This window comes from Carettochelys insculpta, chromosome 5, assembly GCF_033958435.1.
Source record: "Carettochelys insculpta isolate YL-2023 chromosome 5, ASM3395843v1, whole genome shotgun sequence".
In the NCBI taxonomy this organism is placed as follows: domain Eukaryota; kingdom Metazoa; phylum Chordata; order Testudines; family Carettochelyidae; genus Carettochelys; species Carettochelys insculpta.
In genome coordinates, this window is record NC_134141.1 from 82,059,766 (window position 1) to 82,080,717 (window position 20,952).

A 20,952-nucleotide genomic window follows, 5' to 3' on the forward strand; every position below is an offset into this window, starting at 1 on the left:
TGCCCTACATTTACATCACCTGGATGACGTAGTCAAACACCTGAAGCTTCAGCAAAAAGTCTATATCAGATTAATGGTGGACCTCTCCTGAGGTTACATTAAATTTGGTTTACATTCTACGGTACTGTACTGTTCGTGTGACTCCTCCCTTAGAGGTTTTTGTTGTGCTGGAAAGGGAAAGTATCTACAGAAAAGAGGCATTTCATTACGTCTGACCTATCTGAAACCATAAAATACTGGCAATCTGAGAAAATCGCACCCTCTGTGGTGAAGATGGTGAAGGTGAAAACGAAGACCAAGAGGAGACTGGTTTGAGGAGAAACAATTCCTTGTTCTTGCAACATTACTAAACCAATTTCTTTTTTGATTAGTTTGAATAAACATTCAGAGCTAAAGTCTGCCCCAGTTTACACTCCCAGGTTCCCAGTCAAAAGGATTCCCACACTGTGTATAAATCAGAGAGATAGCCGTGCTAGTCTATATACTATGAAAACATAAATGATTTTGTTAGTCTTGAAAGTGCTAATGGACTCCTTTTTGTTTTCATTTGTGTATAAATCAGTGCACACTGTCCTCCCAATTTGAACATACTTAAGTATGGCGCTTTGCCACCGAATAAACCCAACCCACTCTGCAATTAAATTACAGACTTCTTTTGAAGTTCAATACAGTAATGTACTTTGCTGCAAGAAAGCAGAACACATTTTTCTTTAAATTTGTTTTAAATCCAGTTCTGTAAGTTATTTCTTGGCAATTCTGCTGACATGGATTGGTTGATACCTCTACTAAACAAAGAGCAATTTTGCCACCAACTTACATAGGTATTTGGCACTGTCTCCAGTCCCAAAAAATGAAACACTGTACAGAGAGCTTCATTTAGGAATTTTTGTTCGCTAAGAGTTTTGGCTGAAAAAGGGCTTCAGAATTCAGCCCCTTGGATTCAAATATGTAAACAATTTATAAGACTACCAAACACACACTGAACATTACACAGCCTGCAGCAGATCTATTATACCTACCAGAAGGGAATGAGAACCTCTGCGTGAAATGAGACAGGACCTGCTGTGAGCAGGGGAATGATGACATGAAGTTAGCTGGGCCTTCCTGGCATATGACCTTTCATCCTCAGTTATCCCTCTTTGTTTCTCAGTCACAGGCTTTGAGGGGTTTGATATCTTGGCCCATTTGCTTATCCGAAAGGGGCGTAAAACAAGTCTCCAAACATGTAGATTTAAATAAAGATAGTCTGCCGGAAATAGAGTTTATTCTTTCTTCCCTACCCAGGGACGAATGAAGAATGGTATTTTCTCCCTGTTTTTAAGAGACACTCTTGATTTGGAAAAACCATCTTTCCATCTGAAATTGCTGTACCTGCTACTGTTGGAGATAGCCCAAAACTGACACTAACTGAAAAAGATTAGAGGAAAAATAATTCCATATTCCATTTGCTTGCACTCTACCTCAGACCAAGATTTGTTCCAGAGGTTTTTTTTTTTAATGATCCCTTTCAAGCACTGATCTGGGCGGGGGGCCTACATACACTCTCTTCCCCAGGCTCAATCACACTTTTCATCAGAAACAGCTGCAGCAAAGCCGAAGCATAAAAACCAAGAAAAATGCATATACACATAGTGAGAGAGGAGGGCAGAGAAGCAGCAAGGTTGACATTGCTGCTCTTGAGCCTATATAAAAGAATTTACTCCTTGAAATCAATGAAAAAAAATCAAATTCAGTGACTCATAAAAGAAGGGACAACTGCTATGTATTTATGTGCTCTTGAGCCTAGAGTATCTTCACTGAAGGTGCTAAGGAAGACAGAGAGGAACATAGATGAGACTTTCCAGGACACAGCAGAGTAATCCCATCCCCAGTTTGCACCCTTTGTGGTGAAGAAGATAAAGGTGAAAATGAAGACAAAAAAGATGAGATTGGTTTGAGGAGAAACAATCCCATCGTTGGGACCTTCTTTCCACGTGATATCCTAGTATCTTTTTCACATTGAGTATCTCTCTGCAAGGGAGGGAATCCTAGTTATTAGTAAGAGACAGGAAAACCACATGATAAATCATCTGTCAGATACAAAGTTGCCAGAACACTTGAGACATCTAGACAGATCTATGTGCTGTGCTGGGGATGAGCCAGTGGTTATGGTACAGATAGGTACCAATGACACAGGAAAAGGTAGGAGAAAGAGGTCCTGAAGACCATATTTGGGCTGCTAAATAAGAGAGTAAAGTCCAGGACCTCCATGAAAGCCATGGTCTAAAATACTTCCAGTTCCATGTGCAGGGTCAGTTAAACAGATGTGCAAGGTCTCAACATGTGTAGACATTGTGGTGTTCAGAGAAGGGATTAGGAAGAGGAGATCATTTTGGGAAAGGACGATCCTATGCTAGAAGGATGGGCTAAACCTAAACCAAAATGAAACTAGGCTGGTGGCGCATAAAATTGCAAAGATCATAACAGAGTTTTTAAACCAAGGGCAGTGGGAAACAGACAGGTGTAAAAGAGCACATGCTTGGACAGAGACACCTCTGAGGAAGATTCATTAAAGGGGCTATTGTAGAGTCTAGTAAAGAGGACATGCTAGACATTGATAAAGCAAAGGCAGGAACTGAAGAGAAACAGTCAAATGAAAGAGTCCCAAGCTATTACATCACATGAAAGACAATAACTAAATATGGACAAAATTTAGGTAATTCTATAGAAATTCTAGAAATCTAAATGCTATGACAGGTGCACTTTTGTGTCTGGTATTAAAAAAGGATATTGATAAACTTGATGAAATGACGATAATCAAAAGAATGCAGTAATACCAGAGTACAAAATATGTAGGAAGGCCAAATAGGCTATGCTTGTGGGACAATGGCACATGTATGAAAGACAGCCTAGAGTCAAATACAGTAAAAATCTTAAATGAATCAAATTCTACTCTAAAATCTCTAGGGATAGAAATTCCATGCTCAAAAAATCAGAGTACAGCATTAAAAATTAGAGCTACCAAACATTTAAAAAATTAATCACAATTAATCATGCTGTTAAACAATAAAAGAATATAACTCCACTCAAAGGCTGTTTCTACACAGGCCACTTCCTTTGGAAGTGGCAGGCTAATACACGGAGCAAAAGCTGCAAATGAGGTGAGTCTGCAAATTCCCTGTGCCTCATTAGCATAATGTCATGTGATTTGGGGTCTGGAAGACCCTTCATCTGGACTCCAAAATGCCATGTAGAAGCGCGGCCCCGGGGGGGTCTTCCAGAAGGAAGTCCTGCTTCCGGAAGCGCCTTCTTTCCAAAAATTTTTGGGAAAAAGGGGTCTCCGGAAGCGCCCCCCATGCTGTGCTTCTACACAGCATTTTGGAGTCTGGAAGAATGGTCTTCTGGACTCCAAATCACACGATGTTATGCTAATGAGGCACAGGGAATTTGCATCTGTACCTCATAAGCATCTTTTGCTCCGTGTATTAGCATGTCACTTCCAAAGGAAGTGGCCTGTGTAGAAACAGCCAAAAATAAAACATTATAAATCTATAGAGCCTACAAGTCCACTCAGTCCTACTTCTTGTCCAGACAATTGAACAAAAGAGTTTGTTTACATTTGCAGGAGGTAATGCTGCCCCTTCTTGTTTACAATGTCATCTAAAAGTGAGAACAGGAGTTTGCGTGACACTGTTGTAACTGGCACTGTGAGATATTCAAGTGCCTGATATGTTAAAGATTCATATATCCCTTCTTGTTTCAACTACCATTGCAGAAGACATGTGTCAATGCTGATGAGTAGTCTGGCTTGATAATGATCTAAAGCAAAGCAGACCAACGTGTGTTCATTCTCATCCTCTGAGTCAGAAACCACTAGCAGAAGTTTGAGTTTCCACATGAGAGTGCTGCTCTTTTATGTCTGCTGAAAGCATGTTCTACACCTTATCCCTCAGATTTTAGAAGGCATTTCAGATTCTTAAACTTTGGGTCAAATGCTATAGCTGGCTTTAGAAATCTCACATTGGTGTCTCCTTTGTATTTTGTTAAATCTGCAGTGAGCATTCTTAAAATGAACAACATGAGCTGGGTCATCGCCTGAGACTTTTATAACAGGAAATATATGTCAGAATGTGGGTAAAACAGAGCAGTAGATATACAATTCTCCCTCAAGAAGTTCAAATACAAATTTAATTAACACAGTTTTTAACAAGCATAATCAGCACGGAAGCATGTCCTCTAGAATGGCAGCTGAAGCATGAAGGAGCATATGAATATTTGGCATATCCGCAATATAAATGTCTTGCAATGCCAGCTACAAAAGTGACATGAATATCTGTTCTCAGCTTCGAGTGACACCGTCAATAAGAAGCGGGCAGCAGCAGTGTCCCCTATGATTATAATAGAACTTATTTCTCTCAGTGATTCACTGAACAAGAAGTAGGACTGAATGGAACTGTAGATGCTCAAATTTTACCTGGGTTTGTCTTTTAGTGCAATTATGCAAAAAAAAAAAATGTACATTTGTAGACTGCAATTTCATGATAAAAAGATTGCACTACAGTATTTGTATGAATCAAAAATGAATCAAAATACTATTTTTATAATTTTTACAGTGCAAATATTTGTAATCAAATATAATAAAAGGGCAGCACTGAACATTTTGTATTCTGTGTTGTATTTGAAATACATATCTTTGAAAATGGAGTAAACAACCAAAAATGTATTGGTATTCTACTGTTCAACAGTGTAAATAAAACTGTTATTAATTTAATTGTGATTAATTCTTTGAAGTTAATCTCAAATTAATTGTGATTAATTTACAGCCCTCATAAAACTAAATCACATGATCATAAATCACATGATCAGGATAATGATGGTGATTATGCGATGCGCACAGACAGATTAAAGAGGCAATAAAATCTGAAAACTCAGTAATCAGGGAGGATTTCAGCTACCCACACATTGACTGTGCTTTTTTGTTTGTTTAATTTTTTTTTAAACAAACAAAGAGGAGCCGGTACTCAGCCATCCCCCTACCCTGCTCCTGCCCAGTTCCTGCAGCTGGTAGAGACAAAAAGACACCCTTTAAAAATCAGAAGTTAAATCCAAGCAGGGAAAGTAGAAAGGAGAATAAGCTCTGGCAAGGCAAGTGTAGCATTATAATTATGCAGGCCAAAAAGAATTTGAATAGCAATCCAGCAAAAGACCAAAAATAAAAAACTGCCAACATTTTTTACACACACTAGAAACAGAGAAACAATCAGTGGGGATACTGGATGATCAAGTTGCTAAAGGAGCACTCAAGAAAGATAAAGCTGTTGCAGAGAAACTAAATGCATTCTTGGCATCAGTTTTCATACAGTAAGTTGAGAAAGAGATTCCTAAACCTGAACCATTCTTTTAGGTGATAAATCTGAGGTGTCCGTAGAGGAGGGTTTGGAACAAACTGATAAATTAAACAGCAGCAAATCAACAGGACTATATGGCATTCATTCAAGGGTCCTGAAGGAACTCAAATAAAAAAAAAGACTGTATCAGTGGTACGTACTCTATCGCATAAATCCGCCAGTACCAGATGACTGGCAGATAGTTAATGTAATGTAATGCGAATTTAAAAAAAAAAGGCTCCAGATCCTAGTAATTACAGGATGGTAAGCCTAAGTATCGAACAAGACAGACTGAAACTATAGTTAAAAAAAAGAACGATCAGACTTTAGAGTAACATGGTAAGTTGGGGATGTGTCGACATGTCTTTTGCAAAGGGAAAGCATGCCTCATAAATCAATTAGACTTCTTGGAAGAGGCAGCAAACATGTGGACAATGGTGATGCAGTGGATATAGTGTATTTGGACTTTCTGAAAGCCTTTAACAAAGTCCCATACCAAAGGCTCTTAAGCAAACTAAATAGTCATGGAATAAGTGAGTAAGTCCTCTCACGGATCACTAACTTGTTACAAGATATGGGCAGGGGGGAAGGGAAGGCATAATGGTCAGTTTTCACAATGTAGAGAGGTAAGTAGTGTTTCCTGGGAATTTGTACTGGCCCAGTGCTGTTCAACATATTCATCAATGATCTGGAAAAAGGGGTCTACAGCGAGGTGGTGAGTTTGCAGAGGATACAAAATTAGTCAGGATAGTTAAGTCCAAAGCAGAAAGTTACAAAAGAACTCCAGACAATGGGGTGAGTGAGCAACAAAATGGCAATGTTGATGAATGCAAAGTAATACATACTGGAAAACAATCTCAACTGTACCTAGAAAATGATGAGGTCTCAATTAGCTGTTACCACTCAAGAAAAAAGATCTTGGGATTTATTGGGCATAGCGCTCTGTAAATATACACTGAATATGCAATGGAAGTCAAAAAAGCTACCAGAACATTCAAAACCATTAGGAAAGGAATACATAACACGGTTTCTCAAGCAGGGGTACATGTACCCTTTGGGGTACACGAACTCATTTAGATATTTGACTAGTTTTACAATAGGCTACATAAAAAACATTAGTAAAGTCAGTACAATCTAAAAGTTCATTCAGACAACGACTTGTTTCTACTGCTTCATATGCCTTACACTGAAATAAAGTACAGTATTTCTAACCAATTCATTTATCTGATAGTAAGATGGCAGAAAGTCAGCAAGTTTTCAGTAGTAGTCCTCTGTGATATTTTTGCATGTTTTTGTAAGTAGTTTTTAAGTGAGGTGTAACTGGGCGGTATGCAAAAGAAATCTGACACCTAAAAAGGGTACAATAATCTGGAAAGGTTGGATGGCACATGGTTCAAGACCTCAGATTACTTTAGGACTATGTTTCTCAATTGGTGTTACATGTACAAGAGAAGTCTTGGGGAGTACTTACAATTTTTTTTTAAAAGAAGGGGTACTTGATTAAAAAAAGGTTGAGAAACACTGGATAATAAGACAAAATATTTTAATGCCACTATATAAAGGTACAGAGAAGGATAAAAATTATGTAGGGTATCAAACAGTTTCCAGATGAGGAGAGACTAGAAGACTGGGACTGTTCAAGCATGAAAAAGAGATGACTAAGAGGGGAGATGAAAGACATGTATAAAGTCATGTAGGGTGTAGAGTAAGTGAAGAGTAAATATCCTTCACATAACACAAGAGCCAGAGATCACCGAGTGAAATTAAGAGGCAGCATGTTTAAAATAAACAAATATTTCTTCATATAATGCACAGCCAACCAATCAAATTTGTTGCCAGGAGATGTTGGGAAGTCCAAAAGCTAAAACATGTAAAAAAAAAATTAGATAAGTTCATGGATGATAAAGGTGCACTAGGGGCTATTAGCCAATATGGTGAGGGATGGAATCCCATAATCTGACTGTCCCCAACTCTTTGACTGTGAGATGCTGAGACTGAAATATAGGAGTTGAATTACTTGATGACTGTCTTTTTTCAGTTCATGCCCCTTGAGTAATGTGATATTGGCAGTGGGCCCAGGGGCAAGATGGGAGGTGGGCCCAGCTTCCCAGCCAAGGAAGGGGCAGGGCCGAAGGCAAGTGTGACATGGCAGCACAGCACTCTGGGCCCCTTGGAAATGCCAGGCCCTGGGGGCAACTGCCTCCTTTGCACCCATACCCTGTCAACGGACCTGGGTAATGCCCACGGTCAGAAGAGACAATGCTGGGTTGATGGAACGTTGGTCTGCCCCAGTATGGCCATTCATTTGTTATTTATTTATTTATATCTAATGTTTCAGGCCCTAAGAAGTCAGAGACCCTCACTCACATATTCAGGGTGAGTCGCATGATCTGAGTATATTTGGGATGGAATGAAATTCTCCTCTTATGTCACACTACCCTACCTGGAAAGAATAGGAGTGTGATTAGGAAGAGGTCTACATTTTTCTGGGAAGCTTTCTGCATGAGTCATTTGGTGGAAAGTGAATGTATGTGTTTAGCAATCTGGGTTACACAAAACAATTTAGAAGATTTACCACCCTTTCAGGATGCACCAGAGCTACAATGCCTGTAATGCTTTTCATTGTTAGCATCTCGTATGTCAGAAGGGTAGCCATGTTAATCTGTATCTGAAAAAACAACAAGAAATCCTGTGGCACCTTCAGGACTAATGGATTTATTTGGGCATAAGCTTTTGTGGGTAAAAACCACTTCAGATGCAGCTGCTTTTAAGGAGCCACAGGACTTGTTTTTACAGTTTCATGTGAGAGAGTCTTAAGCTAGAAGTTGATAATCATCTCTGTTTTCAAAATTTTTGCACAGGCGAGACTAAGGGCAGGGAACATATACATTTATATTCCCATATTTTATATACACCCTTATGCATAGCGTGCTCTATAACATGAATGCAGCAGCAAACAAGAAGGACATGCAGCTAATTGGTGCCTTTTCATTTTAGGGAGAAAAGGGTTGGTTGAGGTTATAAATATTCTAAACATATGCAATTGTCTGACCCTTTCCTGCAAGAAATGTCACCTGGTACATTTCACTGGCCAGTTTATAGTTTTAATTGAATGTCTTTTACAGAGACTAACATACATGTCAGACTAAATCACTATTATTTTCTACTTGCAGAACAATGAGAGAGTATTTTCAGTCAATTACTGTATATTACCTCAGTGCTGTTTACCGCAGCACATGAAAATCCTCACAGTAGAGCCATAATACCATGAGATACTGAAATTTCACAGACAGTAAAATAATTCATTGCCCTCAACTTCCTATATTTTAAACCATCAGGCTTGTAAATTAGGTATTTATGCAAATTCTGTACCTTAAGCAGATGCAGTTTTCCTCCTGAACTTCTTGTACAGATTAAAAAGTGTTTTGTAAATAAGAAGCATTGTCTTTCTCCTTCTTTTTTCAAAGACAATGATCCCAGGCGAACTTTACTAAGTTTCCCCCTCTCAACAGAAGGGACTTGAATAAGAGAACCTGGTGATTACAAAAGTGAAGAATATGCTGTAATTATGAAACTGTTTAATAAGTGATGCACTCAGCATTAATGACAAAGGTAATCTATTCCATACCATATAGAAAATGTATGCAACTCATTCACTCTTATGGGAGTGCAAAAATACCTTGCTCTTAGAACAAATAGTAGGATTTATCTTTTTTAACCCTCTAGATCGTTTTTCACTCTCTAGGCCAAATACATGACAAAGTTATACCTCTTTAAACCAACGATAATTGAAACTCTATTTCTGTACTCAGATAAGGGTCACATTCAGCCAAATACAGCCTGCAGTCAGTCATCCTTGTACTCCTGCCAGAGAGGATTTTGGTGAAAATTCATAGGTAACTTAAGATACATTTCATACATCACTTTGTCGGCTAATGGTGACTGAGTAGCAATGCAGGACAATTTGCACAAATGTTGGCATTTTGCAGCTTTGCAAAGTAATTTATCCCTACAGGAAATGGAAGAGGAGAGGGACTGGATACAGCTAGAGTCAACCCTGGGGAAGGAGGAGTAGAGAACAGTGTGAGGAGGGCACCAAGTTTCTGCAATTAAAATCTAGGGGGTCCCATGACCCATCTAGGTGAGCACTGACCCCAAATACACCCTCACATACAACCTATGGGTACAGCTGAAAGAGCAACTTACAGAGGAAAGTAAATAAGGTAGGTTTCCTTTCCTCTAGTTTACTCTGCATAATTCTCAGCCCTCTTTGGCCAAACAGAAGCTAACTGTATGCAGACATAACTACCACTGAATTCAGTGGAAAATATTGTCTGTTATGCCAATGCCTGAATTGTACCCCCACAGAATTTCATCTTGGTGAAAATTACATTACTCTGATGCTTACACTATACTTAAATTGTTTTTGACCAACTTTCACCAGATGTCCAACATATACCACCATTTGTGTCACTTATGGGGTGCTTTTTTTTTTTAATAGGTCAAATGTGCATCTCCTATGTCTACACTACAGAGATCTGTCAGCAGAAGTTACTGTCGTAAGAGATCTTCCGGCAAAACTTCTATCAACAGATCACGTCCACACAGAAAAGCAGATCGAAAGCACATTCTGCTCTGTCAGCAGAGAGCTGCCAGACTGACCAGCTGCTCTCTCAACAGAATGGCCAACTGGAAACTCAGCAAACAGGGCTGCCCATTGAAGCAGAAACCCTTGCTGTCGACAGAGGGCGCCCCAAAGTGTCTACATGGCTTTTTTGTCAACAGAAACTATGGACAAAGGTGTTATTCCTCATTGTGGAGAGACAGAATGCTGTCAGCAGAAGTGCTGAGTTTTGTTGCCCCAGACTGTCAACAAAACACATTTTGTGTGTAGATGCTCCATGAGTTTTGTCAACAAAACTCCAGTTTTGTCGACAAAAATTTCTAGTGTAGACTTATCCAAAGTGTACAGGCATTTCCTGAAAGGAACTCTGGAAAGCTTATCTATTTAGTTAATGAATATTAGCTTAAAATTCAGAACACTACACTAGAACTAAAATCATCCTGTTCACGCTTCACATATAAAATGCTAAGTTAACAAACAACATATAAATGGAGAACAAGAGAGTCTTACTGAGAAAGTAATATTTACTTTCATAAAATTTAGCTGAATACTTACCTTCTCCAAGAAACATATTTTAAATTAACTTTAGACATAACAGTATACAAAACTTATATAAACAGCCATAGACAAATACAAATTGGTAAAAGACAATTGTAACAGAACTGTATGGATTAATGCCTCTTTTAGGTTTAAAGAAAAATGACAATTCTCTCAATTGTAATAAAAACTGTAATAAAAACCAACTTTCTCAAGTTTTTCAGAAGCATTTTTCAGATTCACAGAACATTTTGCTGAATTGTGTAGAATTCTGAGCAAAAAAAATTATGGTTTTTTTTTTCCCCTGACAAGACTGCCTGTGCAGCCGAAAAGCTACTAAGACGACTTCTGTGTGTGTTGAATTCTGACTTTCACTGATACCTCCCACCATCACCTACCAAAACGTTATGCAGGGCCCACTTGAAATTTAAACATTCTGAAGGAACTTTCCATCCCAGAGCTTCTGACACCTCCTCTTAGCCCCTGAAATTCAAGTTTGGCTTTAATAGCAGTATTCATTTTATCTGTAATCTGCCTGGGGCAGAAACAACTATATTAGGGTTAATACTTTTTGTGTTATTGCTTTGCTTAAAGAAGTATTCATATTCACCATGGGGTTTAGAAATAGTTCTATTTTGCTGATGATATGGTAAAATACTCTGAGAAGTACAGTATTTAATAATGCCACAATGGAGCGAAGAGTATTTGTTAATGCCAAGTTGTGTTCCTGTAGAAATGTGAAATGTTATTGTTTAAGAAGCCCACATAATGAGCAAGCAAGTATATATCACATGAAATAAAGTACTGTGTGAATTTACTATACTAGATTAAATTAACAACCTAATATTAAATCACATGCTGAATTACTTTCCCAGCATATACTCTATAGTTCCCCATCAGCAAATAGGCACTGTACATTTCTTTTCAGGTTTTCTGTTTGGTGAATTCCTATTAACAAAAGCGGCTGGACATCTGTTTGCTGCACACCCACCAATGATTTCCTGGTAAGGGCAGAGGACCCAAAATACATATTGGAACTGTCAATGCAATGATTTGTAACAAGCAAGGCGAATTCTGGAACACTCATTAGCTTAAATTAATTCAATAGCATGTAGAATTTTCAGATCAATCTTGGATATTTTAAGCAGAAATACTTGAATAAAGTTGTTTGAGAGGGCCAAAACATTCATTTTAACAACATATCAAACTCAGGAAAAGCTAAGTGTCATATTTTTCTTTTTTATGAGGAGATTGTAAGTCTTCATGCTGTTTCCTGATTTACAAATGCAATTCTGCTTTCCCATACTCTGGACAGAGGATTATAATTTACTGCAGAATTGCCAAAAGAGGAAGGTTCTGGGAAGTTGGGAGTATGGTTGAATTTCAAGAAAAGAGTCTGGGGTCTCTGGAAAGAGCATGGCAGTTAATGGTCACTGGAGCTGTCTATAGGCAGAAATCACTGATATAATGCATACTGGGCCCCAGTAGATGCTAGAGTCTATAGCAAGTCACAGTTATAATAGCAAAGAAGTGGCAGAGACAAGCACAGGAACAGAAACTAGCTCTCCAGCCTCCCATAACTATCCACAAATCTGATCTGCATGTCTTTAAATACTTTTTAGTAATCTAAATTGTGCATTGTATTCTACAAAGGTGACATTCACCCTGGGACGAAGGAACTGAACAAGGGTATTTATGTCTAGGACCCTACCAAATTCACAGTCCATTTTGGTCAATTTCATGGTCAGAGGATTTTAAAAAAAAAAAAGAAAATGATAAATTTCATGATTTCAGATATTGAAATCTGAAACTTTATGGTGTTGTAATTGTAGAGGTCCTGACCCAAAAAGGAGTTGTGTGAAGGTTGCAAGGTTATTGTAGGGGGATGGTGGTATTGTTACCCTTACCTCTGCACAGATGCTGGCAGCACTACTGCCTTCAGAGGCAGGCAGCTGGAGGGTAGTTGCTACTGACCAGGAATTGAGCTCTGAAGGCAGAGCTACTGTCAGCAGCAGCTCAGAAGTAAGGATGGCCTGGTATGGCATTGCCAATCTTATCTCTGCACTGCTGCCTTCAGAGCTAGGTCTTTAGTCAGCAGCTGCCACTCTCTGGCCACCCAGCTCTGAAAGCAGCAGTACAGGAAGGCTTCAAGGGTAAGGCACTGCCACCCTTACCTCTGCACAGCTTCTGGTGGGATGCTGCCTTCAGAGCTGGGCACTCAGCCAGAGTTACAACCACCACTCTTCCAATTGCCCATCTCTGAAGGCAGTGCAGAAGTTAGTGCAGCAATACCTAAAGTAACCTTGTGGTCCCCTTGCAACTTCCTTTTGAGTCAGAACCCTCAATTTCAGAAGCGCTTGTCTCCCCTGTGAAATCTGTACAGTTCAGGGTAAAAGCCCACAAAAGGCCAGATTTCATGGTTTGTGATGTGTTTTGCATGCCTGTGAATATGGTAGGGCCCTACTTATGTTTCTTGTTGGGTCTATGTATGGAAGCCATGGAATGAGGGAATTTTTCCCCAATGTGCCATAAAGAGGGTCTCCTGTAGGCCCACACAGATCAAGGCAGACAGAGAAGGGATTGCAGGAAGAGGAGCCAGGCTGGAAGCTCTGAAGAACAGCCAAAGAACAAGTACAGTATTGAACCAGCAGAATCAATAAATGTTTCCCTGATGCTTCCCTGCCAGAATATTCAGCATTGACCTGGAGCAAACACTTCTCCAGGGTTAGAAGTTAGCTCATTCCTCAGTCTCTCTGATGAGATTGCCAGCAAAGACCCAATTAGTGTCAGCAGTTCCTGGCTCCTTTTGTGGCATGGACAGCAGGAAGCCAAACGATACAGGGGAATGAGGAGGGTTTTTTGGTTTTGTTTCGACCATTCATTTTTCTCATCTCTGCTTCCATACCATGATGCACACTGGATGATTTTACAAGGTACACAGCAAAGTAAGTTTTCAGATCTGAGATCCAAACCTTGTCTTTGGTGAGACAAATTTTCTTGCATCATGCACAGTTTTCAAAATAACTGTTCTTCTCCAGAAATAATTGTAAGTTTCACTGTCTTACTTTAAAAATGTTCTCTATTCGTTCTTTAAAAACATATGAGTGAATAAATACTAAGACTTCTTCCCATGGTAGGTTTATTATATTTACTTTTTATTGATAAATTTCTAAGAATACAAACAATAAAATGAAAAATTACAAATGAAACAATGAAATAATTAAAAATATATACCAAAATATTGTTAAGTACACTAAAGTATAAGATGGTTTATACAGTATAATTAATTCACAAAATACTTAAGACTATTGTCAGTCAAGGAAGTTAGTGTCTTACAACTGTTTTTGGCACTAGATATAATGAGAAATATAACTTCTTGTCCAACATATTTTGTTTAATATTTTTCTTGCAAACACTTTGCTAAATTTACATATACAGCATTTTAGAGAGACAGTGTGTGAAGCAATATATTTTACTTAATTAGCTTCTATTGGTAGGAAAGACAAGCTTTTGAGTTTATATGGAGCTCTTTTTCTGCCAGACCTAAAGAAGTTGGTCCAATAAAAGGAATTACCTCACCCACCTTGTCTCTAATATCCTAGCAACAAAAGCATACTGAATTATGCCAAACATTGAAATCTAATTACAAAAAAACTTTCCAAAACCTACACAGATTTCAGAGAGATTGTTGTAATAAGAATCTTGATGTTATTGTCTCTATTTACCTGGTAAGGCCACATATTATAAGGATACTATACTTAAGATTTCCAGAATGTTGTTAAATGCACACACACATACAAAGCAATATTCAAAGGGCTTATGCGCTTTTCACAGTTGTCAATTTTAGTTCTAACACATCTAATGAGTCCACTTCTCAGGCCACTGGTCTTAATGTTAAGGGATGCGCCTAAATTGCATCCTGAAGCCAGCCTGAATATCACTTTTTGGACCACATATAAAAAGCCCATAGTCCTATACTACAAATCTCTCAGTCAGCATAGATATCTGCTTGCTTGGTGCTAACTATTCAGACATAATCACAAATATTTAGTAGTTTACCAAAAATAAGTTTAATTTACCAATTATTCTTGAGCTTCTTTTAATATTGTTGTCATACCACTAATATACCCATTATTATCTATGAATTATCCATTAGCCAACAATTATATTATTATATCCATGAGTTATCAGCATATCCACTATGATGATAATTCCAACATGATGCCAACATCTTCAATAAGAGACACCACATTAAAGTTTTATTTTCATCAGGATTACGTGGTCCAACAGGATTATATTAGGTCCATCACTACTATTCATGTACCTCAAAGGAAACGCTTCCCAAAAACAATAATACAAAGATTCAATGTCTCTCTCACTCTCATGTTGCACACTGCTCCACGCAAGTGAATCTCACTCTGATGCAGTATGCTGATTCTTCAAAGTTTCGTTAAAAGGAATGTTTCTGCCATGTACATCGAGCTTTTACTGGAGCCCAAAATGGTATTTGATAAAACAAAATGCTTTCCTCGTGAACACAAATACATATATAATGTTGACATGCTCAAAAATCTGTTTTGGGCCACCTGTCAATGAAGCATCCATCTGGCAGCAAAGGTTATCAAGAAGTCAAATTACAGCATTTTGACCTGTTCCCGAAGCACAAATGAAAAATGGGAACAGCAGACAGCTGTTTTCGTTCCTCACAATCTCTCCACCATTTGACAAAGCTTCAAGTACTTCTAGCTTCTCTTGTGTTTTTGTCTGAATGTTGGTGTCATCTGACATTGCAACATCAATTGGCCAGACAGACCTGTTCTCCATGGAGCTGTAGATTATTTCTGGTCCATTGAAGATGATACTCCAGTCTGTATGTACGCTACTTTCCCATGGGTGCTTTACTATTATTGTGCTGCTGTTTTTCATGGCCCCTGAAAAAAACAGCACATAAGTGGGGCTCAACTGTAGCCCAAAACTATTTGTCATGGGGCAACCTGTCACTTATCATATGTGGACAACATCAGCCTTTTGACGTTGGGCACCAGCAGCATCATCTTCTCAATGATGTCAGCATTATACATTAAAAGCAGCAGAATTACATTTCTCATTACAATATATAAACACACACACGTTAAAAAAAAAAAAAGCCTTACCTTGACGTATAAAAGTTTGGCTGGTATCTAGTAATATATCACAACCTTCTACTATCATTCTTTCTATCGCTAAATTTTTCCGGATGTTTTCTGTGTCGCTTACTTCATCATGCATCACCCTGTCAGGCAAAATAGAAGAGGATTTTTAATTCCCTGAAATGTTATCTTGCAATATTCATATATATTGTTATCAAAGTAAATGTAAAAATAGCTCCTTTCCTCAAGAATTCACCTTAAGAACTGTCACACTTCAGTATTTAAACACACGCTGCTGGTCAACACAATATAGTAGCAAAAGTACAAGTTTCATTAATGCTATCGACTTGACCTTTCTGCAGCTGCTATGGCCATCATTTTTCCCCAACAGATTCGGACACCCTCCTACTGAAGTCACGTCATTGGCCACCCTCTATTCAAGTTAGACTCTGCCTGTGATTTCAAGGTTTTCGATAACTCTGTTCTAATCTGTATATTGAATTCTCTCTGATGGACCATCTTGTATCCTTTACTTACTCCAACACCAGACGCAATGTCTTATGCGTTTTCTTCCCCCACACTTCTCCATATGCCTCTCCTCTATGAATAGAGGCTCCAGGACTGTACTTCAGCACGCTTAAGTGTTCTGCCTCTCAAATCAGTGTCAGAATGCTCTCCCTACTGCTTAATGTTGGCTGTCTGGAGAGTAGCTGGTTGGAAAGGAAGTGAACTCTCCACCTAACGAATGGGATGAAGCAGACTCTGTAGCTGGTATCACATATTAAGCCATGAGAGATTCTTCTGCCTCGCTTCAAATGGGGAGGGGGCTCTACTTCTGCTTCAAATGGCCTCAGCATAGGGAACGTGACAAACATCCCTTATAGCTTGCTACTGTTGCATTCAATACTTATCCACCTATTTGAGTGCTTCACAAGGAGCTGAAGGCAAAATATAAGTTGAAGAAAACTCAGGAGCCAGGCTGTAGATGGGGTACAGCTGGGCAAGGAGAAAAAAAAAATCACAGAGAGAAGCCAGTGAGTGATCTCTCTTCCTACAGTCTGAACACCTCCACTGCTTACTGGGCTCTTAGAAGACGTTTGGGTTAAATTAGACCTGAAGATCAGCACAGAACACTGATAGCCAGGGCTGGCAGCTGTAAACAAACTTTATGGGACTGGGAGAGACTTGGCCGCTGCCATATGATCACATGTCAAGGATAACTAAAATCATGCCAGATTACAGATGTTGCCAGGCAAGAGAGTTCTGGATTTGAGAGGTTCAGCCTGTAATAAACAGGAACAACAAAAGAGAAAACCCACCAGTCCAGACTGACTGTCCAGTGCACGGCAGCGGAAAGTTTCCGAAAGTGAAACAAACTACCTACAGCTAAAATGCTGCTTGCATGGAAAACAGTGGCACTGTCACATGAGGAATTTCAGGAAAATTCATAATGAAGTATTGATGTACTTTAGCCATGTATATAGCAGAAATCTTTGGTCCTTGAAAAAAGGGCAAAAAATACCTTAGATTTATACAGAGAGGCAGTTATGAAAGTCAGAGGGGTTTCAATAGAAGATATTCACTTTGCAAAGATCTCAAGAGAGCAGTAATATATACAAGCAGTGAACCTAAAATATTTGGGATATATGGACCTTTTTAGCTGTCATCACATAAAAGCACATATCAAAATTGATATTTTCATTCATATGTATAAGAATCTACACAGATTTAGAATTGAGAAGTTTGCAAGACCTAGTCATTTTTGTTAGTACGAATTATAAAATTGTTGTTTTTTTAATTATGGAAAAATATCCTTTTTTTTGGTTAAAGACAAATGCCTCACTTATACATAACACTGGGTAGTTGTCTTGGCAACCCCCACCCTCAACATAACAATCTTAGATTTGTTTTGACAAAAGAAAAAGGAACCAAATTTTTAATTTAAAAAATTTAACAGATAAAATAAATGTTTCTCAATTTCAGACCTTTCCTTTCAAACTTAATATATTCCAGGAACAGAATCTTACCTTGAAAGTTCTTCTAATTTAGATTTCGCAAATTCAAGGCTCTTTCTTTCCACATGCTCATGGGGTGTGTGAGCCAGAAGTTCATGAAGAGTTATAATATATCTAGGAATCTTAAACAAATTAAATATAGTATCAGCATTTTTATTATAAACAGTAATACTAATTGATCTCTTAATTTCCAGCAGAGTAGTCATTCAGGTCGCTGCTCAGTTAGTATCTTCTCTACAAGTTCAAGGTGGGCTGATGAGTACAGGAAAAAATCCTCAGGGGAAAAAAAAATTAAATTGGTCAAACTTTTATTTTTTAAATTAATTTCCAATACTACAAGTATAAATTTCTCGTATCAAGAATGATTTTTTTTTTCATTTTGAACAAATTAAGGTTCTCTGAAGGTGACTGATCATGTTTAGGGCAGGGTTTCCCAAACTTTATATAATTGGGACCCAGTTTTTTCAGTACTTTTTCCCGCAGCCCAAAAATATAAACATATATAAAAAAAAAGAATCAACATGCACCGTTTACTATTTATTCACAATAACAATAGTACATAGAGATAATTTGCATATTTTCTAAGGACCAGTATATTTTTTTTTAAGGATCAGTACTAGGCCGCAGACCACACTTTGGAAAATGCAGGTTTAAGGGATTACCAAATTCACGACTGCGAAAAGACTCCAAACACAGTGAAATCTGGTGTCCTCCATGAAATCCGGCTAGTGGTTGCGGGGTGGGCTTTGCCATATTGCTGCCCTTACTTCAGTGTTGCCTTCTGAGCCAGAGAGAAGTGGCTGCTGGCTGGACACCCAGAGCACTGAAGGCCACTGTGCCACGATGCGGTCACTTTTGAGGGGAAGGTAGGAGCAGACTTACATGTGGGCAAACACCCAAGGTGCCATGCTCAGGATGGGGAGGCTGTGGCTAATCCCCCATATACACACAACCAGCCCAAAGGCTCTTAAAAGCCTCAGTGCAAGGCTGGGGGGACCCCTGGTTGGGGGTTCCTACTGCTTGCTGGTTTGCCAGCTGCTAGCCCTGGCCAGGCTGTGAAGGTACAGGACTTCCTTTTCCTGAGCTCTGGATGCTTATGGGGCAGTCTCAGACTGCCTCCACCAGCGGTGCATAAAGAGAAGTTACTCACCGTAGTAACGGTGGTTCTTCAAGATGTGTCCCCGTGGGTGCTCCACGTTACGTGGGTGCTCCACGTTAGGTGTCGGGCTCGCCCCAGCACCGCAGGTTGGATCTTTCCAGCAGTTTCTGCTGGACCACACATGCGCCGGCGCGCGCCGCTCCCTTGCACGCTCCCGGCCACGTGCGCGATCCGGTCCCCACCAGTTCCTTGACCAACCGCCTCAGATGCTCCTGCAAAACACTAAACAGAGATCCGAAGTGGGGAGGATGGGCGGGTGGTGGAGCACCCACGGGGACACATCTCGAAGAACCACCGTTACTACGGTGAGTAACTTCTCTTTCTTCTACGAGTGTCCCAGTGGGTGCTCCACGTTAGGTGACTACCCAGCAGTAACCCAAGATAGGAGGTGGGTAATCGGATTATGTGCAGCTTGTCCCCGAGAGGACCGCTGTCGAGAGACGGGTATCCTCTTGGAATACCCTGTGAAGGGCGTAATGTTTGGCGAAGGTGTCATAGGATGACCAGGTCGCCGCTCTGCACATGTCTTTTAGCGCAACGCCCTTGAAAAAGGCTGTTGATGCCGCCACCGCCCTAGTGGAGTGAGCCCTGGGCGGGGCCAGTAAAGGAGTCTTTTTGAGTTCATAGCACATTTTTATGCAGGATACGATGTGCTTCGATATTCTCTGCGAAGAGAGACCTTCTCCTTTTGATTTGGGAGCGAGAGAGACTAGGAGTCTATCCGTTTTCCGGAAGAACTTAGCCCTGTCTATATAGAAAGCCAGCGCTCTCCTCACGTCCAGGAGCTGTAGGCGCGCCTCTTTGTTAGAGTTATGAGGCTTTGGATAAAACGAGGGTAAAACTATAGGTTCGTTAATATGAAACTCTGAAGAAACTTTGGGAACAAAGGCTGGATGTAGCCGTAAGGTTACCGCCTCCTTGGAAAATACTGTGCAGGGTGGCGTTGCCATAACTGCTGCAAGCTCACTCACCCTGCAAGCTGATGTGATTGCGAGAAGAAAGGTCGTCTTTATTGTACGGAGACGGAGTGAAACCGTGGATAAAGGTTCAAACGGTGGTCCCGTTAGCGCGCTAAGCACCAGGTCCAAGCTCCACGAAGGTGGAAGCGGTTTCCGAGGGGGGTATAGGTTTACCAGCCCTTTGAGGAACCTGGTAACCATGGGATGGGCAAACACCGTGTGCCCTTCCTCTTCATGTCTGAAAGCCGAAATAGTGGCAAGGTGGACCTTTAACAAGGATAGGGAGAGTCCTCCTCTCAAGGTCCAGTAAATACTCTAATAGTACAGGTATAGGCACAGCAAGGGGGGCTAACTGTTTGGTAGAACACCATGCCATGTAGCGAGTCCATTTCTGCTTGTAGGTCTTCCTGGTGGAAGTCCTCCTGCTACTTTCTAGGACTTGTTGCACTTCCTCCGTACATGTGCTCTCTAGAGAGCTGAGCCATGGATTAACCATGCCTGTAGTCGTAGGCCTCGGGGGTGTGGATGCACTATGGACCCCTGAGCTTGCGTAAGCAGATCCGACGCCACCGGGAGGGGCATCGGTGGACGGTCCGACATGCGCAGGAGTAAGGGGAACCATTGCTGTCGATCCCACGTTGGGACTACTAGGATCATTCGGGCTCCCTCTCTCCTGGCTTTCTGCAAGACTTTGTGGATAAGCACTGTGGGAGGAAATGCGTAAAGCAGGGGGCCTCTCCACAAGATCGCGAATGCATCCCCCAGGGACCCCTGTCCCAGTCCTGCCCTGGAGCAGTATCGTGGGCACTTCTTGTTGTGTTGAGTGGCAAACAGGTCTATCTGGGGAAAACCCCATGCGTGAAAAATCGGTCGTAGCAGATCGGAACGGATCTGCCACTCGTGCGTGAGTGTGAAGCGCCTGCTCAGCTGGTCTGCCTTCACATTGTGAGCGCCTGGTAAGTGCGAGGCTTTCAAGGTTATATTGTTGGCGATGCACCAGTTCCACCATCAGACTGCTTCCGCACATAAGGCACGGGACCGAGCTCCTCTTGCCGATTTATATAAAACATGGTGGAGGTATTGTCTGTACTGATCCCGACTACTTTGCCTTGTATATGGTCTCGAAAGTGTATGCAGGCGTTGAACACCGCTCTGAGCTCCAG

The 20,952-nt window shown here is 40.3% G+C and overlaps 1 protein-coding gene across 1 annotated transcript in view; it reads right to left on the minus strand.

The window, feature by feature from the left end:
* The window catches only part of RASGRF2 (Ras protein specific guanine nucleotide releasing factor 2), a 199,736-nt gene that overhangs the window by 91,055 nt on the left and 87,729 nt on the right, over positions 1-20,952 (minus strand). Inside the window, exons 8-10 of the mRNA XM_074995389.1 lie at positions 17,684-17,793; positions 15,681-15,799; positions 8,739-8,899 (exon numbers count right to left, since the gene is read on the minus strand). Coding sequence (XP_074851490.1) covers positions 8,739-8,899; positions 15,681-15,799; positions 17,684-17,793 — 390 coding nt within the window. The remainder of the gene's footprint in view (positions 1-8,738; positions 8,900-15,680; positions 15,800-17,683; positions 17,794-20,952) is intronic.